Below are 18,892 nucleotides of genomic sequence, written 5' to 3' on the forward strand. Positions count from 1 at the left end.
TCAATTCAAAATAGATTAATTTATGTTTGGATCCATTCCAGTAACCTCTCAGGCTTTGTCTTGTCCTTCTTTCCTCTGCAGGAGATCTTTCCTAACTAGGCGATTCCACGACTCTCTCACCCGCCCAGCACACCCGGGGCGTGCACACTTCCTCCACGCCCCCTTTTCTCCAGCCCCTCCCACGCACCTCCCACGCGCCTTTCGCGACTTCCCCAGCCGCCCAGTCGACCGCGGGCCGGGCTGGGGCCGCAAACCGGGGACTGGGGCGGGGAGTGAGGAGAAGCGGGGCGAGGCGAGGCGAGGCGTCTCCCGGTCCCTCCCGGTCCCTCCCGCCACCATGAGCTTCGCGGCGCTGCTGCCCGTGGTGGCGCGGGGCGGGGGGGCGGCGCGCGCGACCCGCTGGAGCCGCCGTCGTGTCAGCGGCGCCGCCGCCGCCTGCGAACCCCCCGCGCGCGCCGCCGTGCGCGTGGGCTGCGCCTCGGGCTTCTGGGGGGACACAGCGGCCGCAGGTGGGCGGCGGGCGGGGAGGGGGGTCCCCGAGGTCCCCGAGGTCCCGGGGCGGGTGAGGTCGGCGTCCGGGGTGGCCGCGGTCTGTCCCCGTGGTGCGGGTGGGGCGGGAGCGGCGCCCGGGCCGGGTCGGGCCGCGGAGCTGAGGGCGGGCTCTCTCCTCGCCGCCAGTGCCGCAGCTGCTCTACGGGGGGAAGCTGGATTTCCTCGTCTTCGACTACCTCTCCGAGATCACCGTGTCGCTGCTGAGCGCCGCCAGAGCCCGGTCTCCCGTAAGTAGCGGCTGCGGCGTCTTCCCTGTGCCTCGCAGCGGCATCGGGGGCGGTTTAAAGCGTGTTGGGCTCCGTGGAGGCGATTGGATTCCTCTGCTGATCTTTGAGGTCCCTTCCAGCCCAAACTATTCTATGATTTTACTTGTTACTTGCGCTCGGGAGGTGTCTTTACCCGTGGTGTGGGGGTGTGTGTGATGTGAAACTTGATGGGTTTTAAGGTCGCTTATGGTCCAAACCGTTCTGTGATTTACTTTCATATATTCAGTTTCATCCACTAAAAGCGTTCATCAGCTTTTCTTTAAGGTCATTCCCAACCCAAACCATTCTGTGATTCGTTTTCATAGAATCATAGAATGGTTTGGATTGGAAGGGACCTTAAAGCCCATCCAGTTCCAACCCCCCTGCCATGGGCAGGGACACCTTTCACTAGATCAGGGAGCTCAAGGCCCCATCGAACCTGGCCTTGAAACACCTCCAGGGATGGGGCAGCCACAGCACTCTCAGTGTGAAGAATTTCTTCCTAATGTCTAGTCTGAATCTGCCCCTCCCCAGTTCATATCCATTCCCTCTCGTCCTATCACTAGAAGCCTTTGTAAACAGTCCCTCCCTGGCTTTCTTGTAGCCCCCTTCAGGTACTGGAAAGTCGCTATAAGGTCTCCTCAGAGCCGCCTTTTCTCCAGGCTGGCCAACCCCAATGATCTCAGCCTGTCACTGTATGGGACGTGCTCCAGCTCTCTGATCATCCTTGTAGTCCTCCTCTGGACCCATTTCAACAGCTCTATATCCTCCTTATGTTCAGGATCCCAGAACTGGACATGATACTCCAGGTGGGGTCTCACGAGACTGGTGTAGAGGGGTATGAAATCACCTCCCTCGACCTGCTGGCCATGCTTATTTTGATGCATCCCAGGATACAGTTAGCCTTTTGGGCTGCAAGTGCATGTTACTAACTCTATGAAAATAAATCATAGAATGGTTTGGGTTGGGAGGGACCTTAATGATCATCTAATTCCATGGGCAGGGATCCCTCCCTCTAGATCAGGCTGCCTGAGGCCCCATCCAAACTGGTGTTGAGCACTTCCAGGGAGGGGGCAGCCACAACTTCCCTGGATAACCTATGCCAGTGCCTCACCACCGTCAGCGTGAAGGATTTCTTCATAATGCCTAGTCTACATCTTCCCCCTGCCATATATTCTTTCCCCTTCATATAGAATCATTGACTAGTTTGGGTTGGAAGGGACCTTAAAGATCATCTGGTTCCAACACCCCCTGCGATGGTCAGGGACACCTCCCACTAGATTAGGGTGCTCAAGGCCCCATCCAACCTGGCCTTGGACACCTCCAGTGATGGAACATCCACAACTTCCCTGGGGACAATTTAGTTTCATCTAATAAAAGCATTCATGACCTTTTCTATAGCATTATGTTATTAAGAGCTGGTGGTTCTTCCCTGTTTTTTCTGTTAACGAAGGAAAGGGATTGGGTTGACTTAACCATAACAAATGGTAACAGCTTTTAATTCTTTCAGGCTTTAGGTTACACTCCCGATTTTGTCTCCTCTGCCATGGCTCCCTATATAAAAGACATACATAGGAAAGGTATGTTACCCTTTGTGTGAGTTCGTATGTTAATTAAGTTCACTTGCTAGGTGAGTTTTGTGTGATTTGTATAACTATAAACAGAAGCTTTTTACCCCAGCATTTTGCTGTCCTGTAGGAGTAATGTTTTAAACATCAGCAACAATCCCATTGTAATAGATGTTAAGTGCAGGTGTGATAGTGGCATTTATGTTGGGTTTGATACGTTTGCTATAATTACAAATATGAGGTCTGACAAAAAAAAAAGGAGACTGTGCCTGTAACTCTTTTTATTTAACAAGTTAAGAAAATCAACTACAATCACTTTCAAATAATTGTCTTCTGAGCTGGCATGCAGCTTCATACGATGCTATGAATACTTAAAGCAATTCCACAGATCAGTTTCTAAAAAGGCTGTTGAGGATCTCCATTGATTTTGCTTTCATGTCTTCCATAGACAAAAAATGGGTTCCTTTTAAGCACTGACTTAATCTTCAGGGTCTCTTCACTGTAAGCCTCAGTCAATAATTGAAAATTTTCCTTCACGTTTATTCAGTTTAAAAGGAAACTTGGTGTTAACTCGCTGTTCACTCTTGTACACTGACTGACAGTAAAAAACCTCTATATTTGAATGTGTGTCCACTCGTACTCGGTGAAGCTGTCAGTTGAACCTTGTCTCACTGTGACAGGTTAGAACATATTGTATAACCATGTCTGTCTGCTCTCTCCCGCTCTTGGTTCCCAAGTCATAGGGTTAGTCTTGGGGTTTATTTTGTGTCAGACCTCATACATACGTATACCTCCATGTATTTCTTATTGTAGCTTTAATTTGTAAATGGAAAATAGCCTTACAGATCTTTGCTGAAACGTGAGATCTAGAAGTTTTCAGTGCAATCTAAACTTTTTCAGCATTCCTGTGTGCTTCTAGAGTATCACTTATTTTATAATCAATTACTTTTTTTTTTTTTTCCTATTTACATTACTTTAGCTTTACAGCTTTCTTAGCTTAGGAGGAGAAAGGGTGTTACTTCTGAGTACCCAATACCTTGCTAAGGCAGTCTGGAATTTATAGAGACAGATGCATATTCTTACTGAAATGTATTTGTTTTGAGAGCATGGATGCTTGAATGACTGATGTCAAATACTGTTCCTGTGTAGGAGTTTTGAAACTGTCCGACTGTCTCGTCATGTATGTCTTTTTGGTCACTTTCTCCTTCCATACATAAAGGAACGATAAGAGATATCTATAACAAATTATTTTTTCAGTAAACAGTTTTGCATTCACAGCTTAAATGAAGTCCTTTTTAATGTGATTTTAGTACTTTACTTGATCAGGTATCTGCCATCTTGCAAAGATGATGTCTTGCTTTTGTTTTAGCATGCTTTAAGTTTTTAAAATACAAGTGGTTGTTGATGCTGCTGAACTTAATTTGTCTTTTGTCTTTTTTGTTTAGGTGTTCGTGTCATCAGTAATGCTGGTGGAATTAATCCACTTGCTTGTGCAGCTGCCCTTGAGGAAGTGGCAAAGAAAGCAGATGTCGATTTGAAAGTAGCTGTTGTTGCTGGGGATGATCTTATGAGTGAGGTATTTTACTTTGTCATAAGTCTTAGTGGTGTAGTGGATTGTGTATGAAGGTGGCATTTACTGTCCTGTAGGAACTTTGTGTAACTTTATGTAGTAACCTTCTGCTATTGAATGCATCTAAAAGTGTTGCTTCATTTTTTTTATATCTTTATGCATGAAAACAATTCTTGGCACATCTTGGTGTTTAGTGTGTGGTAGGCATGAGTTTTGTAAGACTGTGGATCTGCTGTTTATCTTCTTGAAGCAAACTGTGAATCTCATCTAAGGTCTGCTTAGCACTTCCAGAGAACCGAGTATGTTTGTCTAAACTAAATAATCATGAATGTTAAAACTCTTAAATTTAAATATAATGTAGTTACCTTGTGTTCAAACGTTCTTCCCTACTGGCTGTTTTTAGTCATCTACAGGCATTTTCTGTTGTTATTTTGTTGGCAAGTAGCTGCTTTTCTGCTTTTAAGTTATTAGTTTATAGTCAGTAAGGTAATGCTGAAGAACCCACTTGAAATCTAGGTAGAAATATATGGCTTTTTTTTTTTACTTATTTGATGAAGCTTTATGTATGAAGTCTGATTTGCAAAAAAACGTTGGCCATACCTGAAAATGTAATGTGAAAATACTTTATATGCTGATAGTGGTTAAGAGGAGATAGGTTTGTGCTATGGTTAAATATCTGCCTGTAACTTAGAAAATTATTTATCTATGTAGGCTCTGTTACTCCTTGCATGCTGTTGAAGGTCGAAGATGGTCAAGTAAGATTCTTTATTGGCAAATTATGTGCAGTGCTTGGACTTTTTCAAGAAACTTCTGCCCTACTGAGGTTACTTTAGTATCAGTCGTCCAGAATATCAGTACTGATGTAACAGTGAAATTGTCATTATTTGAGCTTGGTATGGATGTTCCTAATCTGAAATGGATTATTTTCTGTGCTATTGTCAGTACTTAATTTACAGGAATAACACAGCTTTTACTGTCTATAGGCAGTTTGTACTGTTGATACCAAACGTTGCAAATTACACTAAGAAATACTTGTGGTTTGGAGGCTTTTGGTAGAATACAAAATTAATTCAAACTGCAAGTTTTTTTCCCACACTATATATCCCTTGCGTAACTAGCATTAGGCATAGCGTCTATGCAATCGCTGGCCCTGGGATCAAATGGTTTCTCAATGCATGATGAAAACCACCCACCCCTGTACTTGCCTCTCTGGAAACACAATGTATCATAAGAGTCCCCTGGAGCTCCAGAATTAGCCTTTTTTCTGTCCACAGCGCCCCTGCCGTTACGGCAGACACATTTCTGTTTGCCAGGTTTGATTTATTTAGTCCTACAACAATAAAAAACAATTTAAAAACCTAGGGAATATGTCAGTTTGTTGTTAATCATGTGTGAGTGGACTAGCATTCTTTAAAGACTGAGTTCTTTTTCTGTGTACTGGAAAACTATGGTAAAAAGCGTGTCTTGGACTTTTAGCTGTTTGACTGATTTGTTTTATTGCTAATTTTGATGATTATACTTTGTTTGGAGTTGAAGTGGATCTATTGTCTGATCCTAATAAAAGGCTTACAGTAGATAACTGCAGAATACTCATAGATTTGTTGTTTTGTTTGACTTCTAACAGAAAGAAAACCTAAAAGGAGCTGGTATTACTGATTTGGAGAGTGGCAAACAATTTCCAGAGGGCATTCATAGTATGAACGCGTATCTTGGGTGAGTTACTTTAACAAGTTATTTTTATTATGGAAAAATAATTTTAACACATTGACTACATTAAATAGTTTTATTTTGCAAGTGGAACCACCTAGTATGGGAGATTCACCTTTGCATTATTCAGGCAGTCAGGAAAAAAATAATTGTTTGTAACTTGTAAGCAGTCTTTTAGTTTGGAAACTTGTCAGTTGTGACTCCTTAGCATGACATCTCCTGTGAATCTTCAGGTTTTAAGTCAAGCGAAAATAGTTTTAGTTTGATTAAAACGATTGCAAAAATCCTCTTTCATATGTGGAAAATACTGTTGCTGTATGGAGCAGTTGTTTAGGATGTTGTCAGTAGAGAAGCACAACAGAGGAATTAAATTACTGGGACGTGCTCTGAGTCCTGTAGGAGGTTCCATTAGGTTGTGCTGAATTGTCCATCAGGCTTTGTAGGGCAGAAATTTTGGAAGCTGGCTTTTCAGGATAGACTACTGTTTTGAAATGTCTCCCTTACCTTCTTTATGATACTAATATATTTTCCATTTATTAGATTATCCCATGAATTTCTAAATGCAGGTGTTTTAACTACCTGTTTGTGAGCAGTTGCATTTTTAATTGTCACCATCAACTTCTTCAGATGAATCGATGTCAATCATGCCTATCAAGGGAGAAGGACTAAGTAATGGGATAAGAGTCAGGTGTTCCCCGTATCCAGCATCTCTTTCACCTGATGATCCTGGTGATGCTGTTTTTGCTTTTCCATGCCCCAATGCCCATATATCATCCCTCCTGTATTTCTGTTTGGTGTGTTTCTAAAGTCTGTGCACACAATCTGCCATCTCTTACAATCTGCCTGTTTTACAAAGAATGGAAGGATCCAGCAGATAGCATGGAGCCAAGAGCCCCACACTCTGGTCAGATCTTGCTCACTAAAATGTATAAGCTCAAGTTGTTCGTATGGATGAATATTTTTCATGCCTGACTAATTTTGACTGGACTGACTCTTAACCTGACCAATCTGGAAAAATTGTTGCCCAAGTTGCTTTGAAAATAATGACTGCACAGTGCTCTTCTTCAAGTTTGCTGGTACTGCAAGTTCTAAAAACACTTAGGAAAATAGACCTGAAATTGACCTGATGATGATTGCTTTTTAAAGTATTCTTGTTGTGTATAAAAATGACAGGTTGGTTGTTAAAGTTGATTTCCTATAGGATTTTAAAGTTTTTTTTGGTCCTATGTGTGGCAGGGGACGGATTTTTTTAAAGTTATGCTTTAAAAAAATCAGAAGTACTTACTGTTATGTGTTTATCATCTTTAGCGCAAGACCAATAAGTAGGGCTCTTGACCTTGGAGCTGATATTGTTGTGACAGGTAGATGCGTTGACAGTGCGATTGTATTAGGACCGCTCATTCATTCTGTAAGTACAAGTTAATTTCTATATGATAATGAACATATCTGGATATTCAGCAGTCGTTGTCAGACTTTTCCTCCTGATGAAAATGTAGATGTAAATTAAAAATAATGAGCACCTTAATTTTTTTTTTAACTTACATGTGTGAAAAATTGCTAGCTTTCACTTCTCTCAAATTTATAACAGGGATATTTTCTTTACCACAAGGTGGTGTCGGTAGGCTCACTTTGGCTTTTGTTGGGGCCTGAGCTGGGAGGGGCAAGGCACAAGGCTGGTCTCTTTCAGTGGGCAAGCAGTTTTATTTTAAGTAATTGAAATTTAAGGAATTTAAGAAATATTATGTTGAGACTCAACGAGTTACAAGCAGGATATATGGTTTTCTGAAGTTTTTTGAAAAGGTTATACATTTTTGTGAATGATCACAAACTGTGAAATATGGAAGCTTTCTTTCGCTACATATTTAAAAAAAGAAATATGAGGGTATGTGTTAGTGCCTAGTTACAAACATCCTTTCTAAAGCTTTGTGTTCTTCTGACTTCATGCATGTCAAACATTGCCTAATCTAGAATTAAACTTTCCCATTTATGATTGCCATTATGACTTGTTACATTATTGCTAGCTGTTTACAATATCAGAATATCTGTCAATGTGTATTATTTACTCCACAGAGGCCTTATCTAAATTATTGGAAGGTTTTAGGGAGTTTTCCACTAAGTTCTAAATAAGAAAAAATTACTATATTCCTCACTTCAACTTGGGAAAGATAATTTCTAGTTAAACAGAAACCATACTTACAGTTTTTAAGGATGACTGGTAGTACTCCAGGAACTGATAATTTTCCAAAGTTGAAAACACAGTGGTTTGTTTACATAACACAAAATAGTGCTAGATTTTAAACCTCTGTGTTATGCAAATTTTGAATAATATGAGTATTGCACCTCCAGTTTTTTTGGAAAAGCGTGTGGCTTTGAGAATTTGTATTTATTTAGGTGTGTTAATAAGAGGAAAACTGAAAGACATCAGAGGTCTTTTACTAATTTACTGTATAACAACTTGAATCCATGTACAGCACTTGTTGATTGTTGTTCTTTATATGTCTATTTAACTGCAGAAATCTATCTGATGCGTTGTTACTCAGAGCTGTGAACTTGCTGTGTGCGGTTTTCTGTACTGTATGAAACTTATATATGGAATATTTTTTTTTCCTTCTAGTTTGGCTGGAATAGGGATGAATTTGACTTGCTAGCTGCGGGAAGGTAAATGATATAAGAAGAAATGGGTAAATTTATATTTCATATCATATAATATCAGGAGAACATAACTTTTTAAGCACTTAGTGATTTTGCATGTTATTGAATTAATTTAACTGAATGGTTTTGTTAGGCTTTGGGTTCTTTTTAATATTCTCTCACTTGAAACTGACACTATAGAAACTTCATTCTGGAACCAGCTTAAAACAACAAGATGAGAAAAAGAGTGAATGATCTTATTTAACAGCTTAACTTTCTCTTCCTGTCTATTTTGTGTCAAGAGTGAAATCTTTAAAGTACAGACCAGTGATTTCCAGCTTTTTCTATTTGGCCGTCACTGTTGATATTTGAGATGTAACGTATCTTGTCCTCAAAGGTGCACAGAAGGAGATTCAGTCAGAAGTTAGCATCCTTGAATGGCTTTGCGGAAGCTCAGTGTCAGTACTCTGTTTGAAAACCCTAGTTATAAGTCCTGAGGTTAGGAATGTGTTGCAGAAAGTATAGGTCAAAATTCTGTTGTCTAGTTTAACTTCTTGCATCATCTGACTGTGTTGAAGTCCATAAAAGTAAGTGACTACTTAGGTAACCCCAGAACACCTAATAGTAGTATGCTTGGTCCTTGTGTTGCTTGAGAATAAATGTGAAGAGCAACTGTGGCTCCACTGAATTTGGGAGGATGGAGAGATGATGATTTTCCCCTTAGTTCTGAGTGTTCACGGATTACCGCAATCAAAGATTTGAAAAATCATAGTACATCATCGTAATACATTCTGTCCTTCACATTGGAAGTGAGATCTTCTAACTCTGTATTTAGAATTTTTTTTTCATATTTAATTACACAAAATACAGACTGCTAAGGTACTGAATTTGGATTGAGACTTCTTGAAACAACCAATGAAACTTGTGTTTTGTTGTCAGATAATCTTTTAGGTGTTAATTTTTTTTTTCAGGAAATTCTTTTGACTCTTTCTGTGAAAGTTACTTCTTTCAGCTCTTACTACATTCATATTTAAGAATCTTCCTTTATGTTTAGTGTGTAGTTTATAAATATGTTGGATGCCTATAGAGAAAAAAAATCATGTTCTTTTATTTAGCTTTATTTCCATTGTATTATGGTATTTTAAAGTTTTATTTGTGGAACTTGATTTTACAGAATATTTATTTAATTGAATGCCACTTCTCCAGCCTTGCAGGTCATCTCATTGAATGCGGTGCTCAGTGTACAGGTGGAATATTTACTGACTGGCATGCAGTACCAGACTGGTAGGTGACCATGACATCAGCATGTATGTTTGTAGTGGACTCAAGATGAGGTTTCCTGCTACGTCTCTGTCCTGAAAACTGTTTGTACTTTATTCTTTTGTTGAATGCAATATGGGCTGCTTGACACTTTTCCACCTTAATGTTACTCTTCTACAGCCCTATTCTCCCTTTTGCAATTTTCCTTCCTGGTAAACTGGGGGGTTTCTTTGTTAACTTAAGAAGCAGATTATTTGAAAAAAACATAAAATCTGTTGACTTCTTTTCCTTCCTCTTTTATCATATGATTTTTTGAAAGTTTTGTTATTGGTTTGCATGTATGATTGTAATGGAAAAGACAATATGCGTATTTTGGATACTATTTCATCAGTCTTTAGTTAGATCAGAGTGGCTGACATTTCACTCATAAATTTTATGTAATTTACTTTGATAAGGATGAATGTATGCCAAAGTCCTCTCCTACTGTATGAGCTGATCTCCACGGATGTACTGAGCTGTCAGTCCTTTCAAAAATGTATGTGTGTATCTTGTATGTATGTGGAAGTGGATGATTTTTATGGTCTCTTCCAATACAAGCCATTCTTATCATTTGGTGTGCAGGATGTGCCTTCTTTAAGGTCTCTTCCGACCTAAGCCATTCTATGATCTTGTGTTCAGCCCTGCTGAATTAGACTTCCACCTAGGGAGGTCCTTCTGCCTGCAGAGAAGTACCACAAGGAAGGACTAATGTAGCCTGCTTTTGACCAATTTGTTTTTAAGAGTCGTTTAAATGTAGGGAATGTGTTTTGTCTAGGATGAGTGATGCTGGCAGTTTGTTCCTGTTTTCCTTGGGATGAGAGGGAGGTATCTTGTGCTGTGCTGTGTCATGAGAAAAGCAGTACTTCCTTTACGTGATGGAAGAAAGGGATGAAGACTGGTGGCAAAGATGGAGGAGAAGGGTGGCTTTCATCAGGTGTGTTCCTGCCCCCAAGTTGACCCTGGGAAGGAGGCCACTGGGAGCAGCCTGTAGCCGAGGTGGACAAACCAGCAGAGCACTGTGCCCTGCAAGCTGAAGAGCAGTTCCCCTGAGGTAGTTCCCTAAGGGCTGACAAGCTTTTTTCTTCTACTTGTAGTGGCTGTTTCTGATTCACAGCATGATCCCAAAAGATGTATTGTACTTTTCCGAGTTCCTCAACACTGGTGTTTACAAGTGAAGGCATATGTGACATTTAAAGAAACATGGTTAGGTACTTCTGTTTGCCCATTAGAAGGCTACTAGCCCTGAAGAAACTGCATTCTCTCTTCACTGTTGTGTTCAATAGGGGATCAAATCAGAGGATTTATGGTAATGACACACTCCGTTCAATTTGGAAATTTGTAACTGCTAATCTTACTCCTATTCTGATTTGCCTCCTAATGATTTTGTTATGCTGTGTCATGAAACTTCTTATATTCTCCTGAAACTCTGACTCTAAAAGACCTTGCTTTATAGAAGAATGGAAGAAAAAAACTGAATGCTAGTTTTCTTATTAAAATGCTTGGTAGTTCTTTATTTTTAAGGATTTTTTTTCTGTGAGAAATGGCAGTCTATCTCAAGGAAGCTTCAGTAAAATAAGCTATGAACTACTGTAGTGGGAGTAGCTAATTTTACAGACAAGTATAGCTACATTGTGTGTACGTATAGCCAATACTCATGTGTCTGTATATGTAAAAATCATATAACTGTCTAAAATTATAGTAGTTTTGTGGCTTAGAGCTGACTAGTACTGACTTGAATTGCTACTAAAGGATATAAAAGGTTAGCACCCAGTACTGCTCTGTTACCTTGACACCATCAATCATATATATGTGTGTATGTATGCCATCAATGCGTACTTCTGAACCATGCATGTTTGTATCAGTGCTAGAATAACAGTAATTTATTTACCTTCATGTTGAATCTACTAAAAAATTAATTATGGTGCTTTGAAACTAGTGTTTTTGTTTGCAAATTCAAAAAAATCTTAGGCATTTAGTTAATGAAATTCTTGAAATAAAACATGTTACGAGTCATCCTGTATGATAAAATCCTGAAACTAGTCAAAACTAAAATAATTTGTGACCTTTAATATCATATTTGGAGAGGTAGACAATGAGGAAGGGGAGGAAATTTGTTAGAGGGCTTTGCTCCTTCCCATTTCCTTCTCCTGCCCCCCAGTAACTAGTTGTTTACTATACTAAGGCCCAAATGCATGAAGGGGAAATACTATGAAAAATTTTGGGCTGCAGAAAAATGCATTTACTTAATTTGTTGACTCCTTAAGTTAAAGAAACTTGGTGGGGTGGTATTTTTGTTATTTAGATAGTCTGAATCAGTTTTCAATGTATGCAGGTAATGCATTGTGTTGTAACACACAATGTTAATATGATAATTCATAGTTTCAATAGTGACCAAAACATGCAGTACCTGCTGCCACCAACATTACTTATTGCCAGTAGGTCAACAGAGCTGTGGCAGTTTGCTACTTGACTGTAGCTTATTAGTGATTTCTTCCTTGTTTAGGAAAAGCTGTGTCTCCAGCAATCTTTTGAAAGTAAGCATGTGTAATTTAGATCTCAATAAATCAAAGTGTCTTTGACGCATAATGTGAAATCCAAATCAGCCCAACAAAGTCCATAAATGTGGGAGGAAGAATCTCTGTGTGTGTCATTAAGGTGCCTTTCACGTACAAATTTCTCACTGTCATGAGTGTGTTCATGCAGCCAAGACCACTTACCATCCAGCTTTGCAAACATTTACTGGACCATTATGCTAGAGCTCAAGAAAACTTTTCACTGCATTTAACGCTGCTCTCTGGTGAGTAAACACTAGAGGGCAACATCTCTCTTTTGCTCACGTCATATTGCAGAGAGTCGGTTTGGTTATGATTAGACTCGGGTCATTTCTTGACTGGCATTAGGGTTTATTTCCTCCCCAATAACAGTAGTCCATGTTGCTCTTCTGTCTTTGGCTGCTGAAAAATGTGTAAGTGTACTGCTAAGAAGGATGGTTAGCTATGAGTTTTCTAACTTGTAAACAGAAAAAAGAAGAATTTATCAAATTTTAGGCTTATAAACCATATCTGACTGTAGCTTATGTGTAAGCAAAAATAATTAACTATGTAAACAAGAACACTTTAAATTAAACTAAGTAAAGCCAGGCAAGTCAGAGCTCACATTCTATGCGTTTATTATCTTGTCTCTGAGTACTGAGGCAGTTCATTCATCCAACATAGTTTTTAGTTGGTTGAGTATTTTCAAAAAAAATTCTTGAAATGGTTGATGTGGACCACTCTTGGGATCTCAATTCTGCTGCAAAAGGCTGCTTTAAATCTCAGGAATGTTCATGTGGGAGTATTGTGGCAGTTGAATATTTAGCTCTTAAAAACTAAGGTATTTGTTGTTCTTTGTTGTCTTGTTTTACATTAAAAACTTACTTTACCAAGTAAAGTGCATGTTCCAATTTGTGACTCTGTAATAACTTTAGTTGATAAAAACTTGACTTAGTTAATTTCTTTCTGCTGACTTAAGACACTGAGATTTCTTTAATTGTACTGGGTGTATCTCTGTAATGCATTTGACTTAAACACAGGACTCTTGAAGCTCTAAAGTTTTGTCCAGTTTTTGTGAAAACAGGCAGATGGGTAGAGGGTATAAATGGCTTTTACATTTTCAGTGAGAGGGATGCTGTTTGTGTGGGTTCTCAGATATTTAGCTGAGAGAATGTAAGAAACCATTAGTTCACAGTTTATGGGAGACTAATGAGCAGTCTGAAATGACTGATTTTAAGTAAATGTTATCAAAAAAGTCATTTATTCCATTTCTGTTATTTGTGTAGTAAAATATGTCAGCATATGGTCAGAAGAAGTGATAATACATCACTACTCCCTCCTCAATTTCTAATGCACAGCACCCAATAGGGAATTCACATGATGTGTCTAAATGAAGTGTGATGCCAGAACGATACTGATAATGTGCAGCACTATATTTAATTTCCATTTAACCCCAGACATTGTGTCTCTTGCCATTATTTAGTGCCAGTGGGTGATTAGTACATTGTTTTGTTTTGTTTTGAAATGCAGGAGAGAATAAGCTAATGCTGATCAGTAGAGTAATCATTTTGAGGAGATGATAAACACTGACATTTTGCCCTAAGACAAGAGTGTACAAGGTTGAGTCTGCATAATCCTCTGGCCTGGGATGACCAAAAGGGTAAGTCAATAGTTGTAGTCTCTTAAGGGCTGGATCCAGATTGCTGATTGGAACTCGCATGCTGGATTCTGTTCAAGTCCCTAATTAAGCAATGCGGAACACCGTTCTCTCTGTAGCACCAGCTATTCCATGCAGCCAGTCTGATTGGCCTGAAATTGTCTAGGCATATGGTTTGCATACCATGCATACTCTGAAATGTCCTAGTCGGAGGAGATAAGTGATACAATCAATAAATTTTGCTTAAATTGGAATTAGAGGAGAAGTTTGACAACATGTTGGTACATATGTGTAAAGAGATGCATAGACGTTGCGCGTAAGCTCTTGCCTTACATGTTAGCAGTTTTGAATTAGTTGTAAAAACACTGTTAACGGTTGTAGCAGTTTCTGCTTTTTCTGTAACAGCATTGCAATTAAAATACATGCCCCAGGAGCTGAGAACCTTGGTTTAGAGCTCTTCTCAGCATTGCGTTTGTTGTGTTGCATCCCAAGAAACTGCATTAGCTGCAGAAGTATGAAATCATACCATGAACTTCTGTGTCACATGTGTTGCTGTGGCTTTTTTCTTTTCTTTCTTGGAGCATCTTCTTTTCTCAGTAAATGTACTACACAAACTGTCCCATCTTTTGTCTACCTGTAGTGGCCAGAATGAGGTACTTGAGGTGTCTAGCTCCTTATGAGGGAAGAAATATCTGTTTCATCTCAGACGGTATCTTTCTCCCTGAACCGAGCAGGACCCAGTACTGATCATGGATTTTTGCTCTTTTTTTTTTTTTGTAATGCAAAAGATGTACGATACTCAGCCAAAGAAGCTGCACAGAGGTTAAACAGTGCATTGTCTCAAAACAGAGGAAGAGAGGAGATCCCTCCTCAGAGGGTTCATGTTACCACACACTCCTAAACTGTAACATATCTGAGAGCTGAAACTGAAGGAAAAAGAGCATTTTACATGGGAAAGATAAATCCAGGAATAAGTTGTTGGCTGGCAGAGAACTGATGGGAGACTCAGTTTCAGAGCCTTGATTCCTATTAGAGTAGGACAGCAGCCATAGGTGCTTGATGAGAAGGTGGCTTCAGCACTAAAACCAGTTTTGGAACTTTGTTACTCCTGTGCTGTCCTAGGTGAAGACCGGCTTTTACTGTGAACTTCTCATCTGGCCTCATCTTGGAGGGGGTTTCTGAGGTTTAATCTGAGCTTGAATTTATTCAGTGCTCTGGTTTACAAGTGCATCTAATTTATTTATTGTTAAATACCAAACACACAACCCAAACCAGACATTTTGGATAAAAAGAGTGCTAGCTGCTATTTCCTGTCGTTAACTTATTTGTTTTAACTTTGCATTAAAAGAACCACTAAAAATGTTTTAAAAGTAGTATTTTCATCTGTAGTATTGTATTTTACTAATTACATGATCACATAATTTCATTATAATTAATTTTAGTAGTTTCCTTTCAGAATAGTTTACGTTGCTCCATCTCACTAGGGGATTTTATTACTATACTGATGCAGTTCTTTTATTGCGTGCTACTTTGTCCCTATGCCACTTTGAATGCCATGAATGTAGTTGCTGCTGAAGTTCAGAGTTTCGTGGTTTAACTCCCCAGTTACACTGTACAAAATTACAACTTGGCTGTGGGTTACAGCCAGCATAAAGTTGGCATGTTACGGAGTGGATATTGTATGGTGTGTAGTCAGCAAAACCTGCTAGCGAATCTGGCAAAGAGTTACTTCAATAGAAGTGCTGATCAAGGTGATGGTGTGGTCATACTACCTGAGGTGTGTGGTAGAATACCCCACCCATGTAGCTATTTCTCCTAGTGAGCTCTAACACCAGCTTTAACTAGCTGTCACATGACTGAATCATGTCATAGTTTGCTTCCAAACTGAAAATTAATTGTAAGTAATGTCTTTTAGCAATATGCATTTTCTCCTAAGCATGCATACGTTAATGTAGGTTATTATTGGCATTCACTACAAGGTAGTGTAGGGTGTATGTGTTTTTGTGGTCATTGACTTTTTCAGTACAGATAGGGTGCAGGAGCTTCTTGCTCAATTTGTTGTATCTATATGTTTTGAATTGAGAGACAGTGATGGAATCTTTTGGAACTTGCATGACCTGGGAGAACACACATCTTCTGCAACTCTCTGAGCATGTTAATTGGGAGATGTTTGACCTTGAGGGGGAAACGTCCTTCCCGCTTATCTTCCACAAAAGCAAAAAGTCTTCCTTGTTACCATCACTAACTCTTGAAACGGAGTAACAATGAAAGTGATGACCAAAGAGTAAGTCTCTGATTGTGGTGTTCTTTTTGTTGACCTTCTGTGTCATGGATTTCAGAATAGTTCAAATACAATTAAAAATTCTTCTCATATGAGGACACGCTAGTGTCCAGTGTCATCATGCCTTTCCTAGGAAGACTTTTGTCTTTCCTGGGGTTTTTTTTGGTTTTTGTTTTTTTTGGTTTTTTGGGAGGAGGGATGGGTAGAGGAGGGATGCGTGTGTGTTTTTGATATGGTTTTTGTTTGGGGCTTTTACCTGTGTTAGAATGTCTTCCCTTCTTCATACAACTTTATTACAAGCTTTGGGCTAACCCTTCACTGCAAGTGGTAAGAGCTGAATCTCTTTTTAATATAACAAATATGACTCAACCTTGGAGGCCATTTAGAAGTTATTCCAGGAAGTAAATTTGTCCCTATGTGGTCTCCTTCCAGTGATTCTGGCAGCACAAAATATGCCACCATAAAGATCCTCTAACTGTGATGACTGAGAGAGCTGGGGTTGTTTAGCCTGGAGAAGAGGAGGCTGAGGGGAGACCTCATTGCTCTCTACAACTACCTGAAAGGAGGTTGTAGAGAGGAGGGTGCTGGCCTCTTTTCCCAAGTGACAGGAGACAGGACAAGAGGGAATGGCCTCAAGCTCCACCAGGGGAGGTTCAGGCTGGACATTAGGAAAAAATTTTTCACAGAAAGGGTCATTTGGCACTGGAATAGGCTGCCCAGGGAAGTGGTTGAGTCCCCTTCCCTGGAGGTGCTTAAGGGACGGGTGGACGAGGTGCTGAGGGGCATGGTTTAGTGTTTGATAAGAATGGTTGGACTCGATGATCCAGTGGGTCTTTTCCAAGCTGGTGATTCTTTGATTCTATGAAAATAACAAGAAAATCAGAATCTGTCTGTCCTCTTGCATACTAAAGGACCTTAATAATAGTGGATTTTGTTTATCTGCTGTCTTCCATGGTTGGTCTGCTTTTAGTGGGTTAAGTGCTTGCCAGATTTTTAACCATTTTAGGGGGTTAAATTTTTCTCTTTGTCTCACAATGTTGTTGGTTTTTGGTTTTTAATGCTTTGGGTCTTTTGAGGGTGGAGTTTGAGTAAACTATAGTTTAATTGATGTTAGTAGACTCAGTGGTTCAGAGTTGGAGGTTTAGCGTCTGCAGTTCAACTCTTCATCCTTCAAAACAAAGATGGCTGGGGAGTGGGTACAGGAAGTTTTTAAGAGTTGCATGTGCTGATGACTTAGATTTCAGCAGGGTGCAGCAAGGACACTGTCACTGTGGTGGGATAGACTGCACTGGGAAATCTGTCATGGTGGAAGTGATTTCACTTTTGGGTAGGTGATTTAAATAAGCTGTGTTAAGCCTGCTAGCAAGGCACCTACTACTATGGCAGATAGCTAAGACAGATCAGCTGTAGTGTTAAAGCATACAAGCATGGCATCAGGAGCACAGAAGTTTATTAATTCTAGCCGTATTTAGTCACCGATACTGCCGTGTCACACTGGGTAAATCATGATGCTTCCTGTATCTGTTCCCTTAAGTGTAAAAATGGGTTGATTACATATGTTAGACGCCTGTCACCCTACAATAGTGTTCAAGACCGAGAACTGAGAGGTTTTTTCCTGAGTCTCACTTTAAAATGTTGAATGCTACATACTTCTTGCAACTGTCTTTTCTCTCTTCTTCCTCTTAAAGTTGACAATAACTTCTATGAAAAATAGTTCAATTCACCAGGGTGGCTTTTTTCATTTCCCTTTATCTATTGAGTAGTTTAAATAGCTTTGAAGACTAGTCTAATGAAGTATAATCTTAACTGATTTGTTGTGGGCTTCCTAGGTGTCCTCCAGCTACCCTGCTTTCCAAGTTTTTATGCTGTCAGTATTAAAGTTGCTGATCTCTGGTACCAGAGCTTGTCTCTTAATCCTTTTTTAAAATAACAGGGTTATGTTTGAAGCTTCCCAATGATAAGGAATCTGTTCAAACTCCCATGAACTTTTACAAATGTCACTTAAGAGTTCACTGGTTCCTTTGCTTCCTTCCTTCACAACTTTTTGGATTTATGTTATACAAACTATGTTCATCTAACCTTTGCTGATAACCAGTTTGGTTGTATGTTCAGCACATTGTTCCCACTAGCACCCGAAAATAATTAATTTTGGGTATGGATTGATTTTAAGGATGTACAAAGTATCTGAATGTCGCTGACTTTAATGAGAATGGTGATGTTCACCACCTTTCATTATTAGGACCTTTTTAGGTCAGTTTTGCTTTTGCACAAGGGGCTTTTTCTCCTTAACTCCTTATTTTATGTTCTCTCCTAAACTCTTCATTTTGTGTTCTCTTTGTGTCTCTGGGACACTTCACTTGCAAAAATTTCCAACTTCCTGTGAAAAGGGAGTGAGCCAGGTAACCTTTTTAGAATATTAAAGCTCTATATTAATTTTCAGGTATTTCTAATTTTTTTTTTAATTTCTTTTCCAGTCATCACTTTTGCTAAAGTTCTCTATAAATAAAATATAAGCCTTTTAGCCAGGAAAGTAGATATCTGGATCTTATCCATATAACCCTGAAAATTCTGCTGTGCTACTGTAATGCCCAGCATATTTCTCTTACTACGAGTTACTTGACCACTTCCTGTATATTGCTCTTGTAACTGTGAGGAGGAGGATTATTTTCAATTTACAAACATGACTATAATTTTCTGTTCTATTGCTCTTCTTTTTGGTATCCCTCCTAATTTTCTGTTCATTCTGTCTTTTATTTTTGTTCTGGGCTGACAATCTTAACCTTCATGAATCTTTCTGTTTTCTAATTACAACTTTTCTGTGTATAATTTGTTAGCATGTGAATTTAACCTT

General features: G+C 39.5%; 1 protein-coding gene across 1 annotated transcript in view; it reads left to right on the forward strand.

Moving 5' to 3' along the window:
• The first annotated feature begins 337 nt into the window (after window positions 1-337).
• LOC138720366 (uncharacterized) overlaps window positions 338-18,892 on the forward strand; it is a 55,388-nt gene continuing 36,833 nt past the window's right edge. The window contains exons 1-8 of the mRNA XM_069856555.1: window positions 338-509; window positions 679-779; window positions 2,308-2,377; window positions 3,811-3,941; window positions 5,560-5,648; window positions 6,951-7,050; window positions 8,257-8,300; window positions 9,480-9,557. Of these exons, the coding sequence (XP_069712656.1) occupies window positions 338-509; window positions 679-779; window positions 2,308-2,377; window positions 3,811-3,941; window positions 5,560-5,648; window positions 6,951-7,050; window positions 8,257-8,300; window positions 9,480-9,557 (785 nt within the window). The remainder of the gene's footprint in view (window positions 510-678; window positions 780-2,307; window positions 2,378-3,810; window positions 3,942-5,559; window positions 5,649-6,950; window positions 7,051-8,256; window positions 8,301-9,479; window positions 9,558-18,892) is intronic.

Source organism: Phaenicophaeus curvirostris, chromosome 4 (genome assembly GCF_032191515.1).
Source record: "Phaenicophaeus curvirostris isolate KB17595 chromosome 4, BPBGC_Pcur_1.0, whole genome shotgun sequence".
Lineage (NCBI taxonomy): Eukaryota > Metazoa > Chordata > Aves > Cuculiformes > Cuculidae > Phaenicophaeus > Phaenicophaeus curvirostris.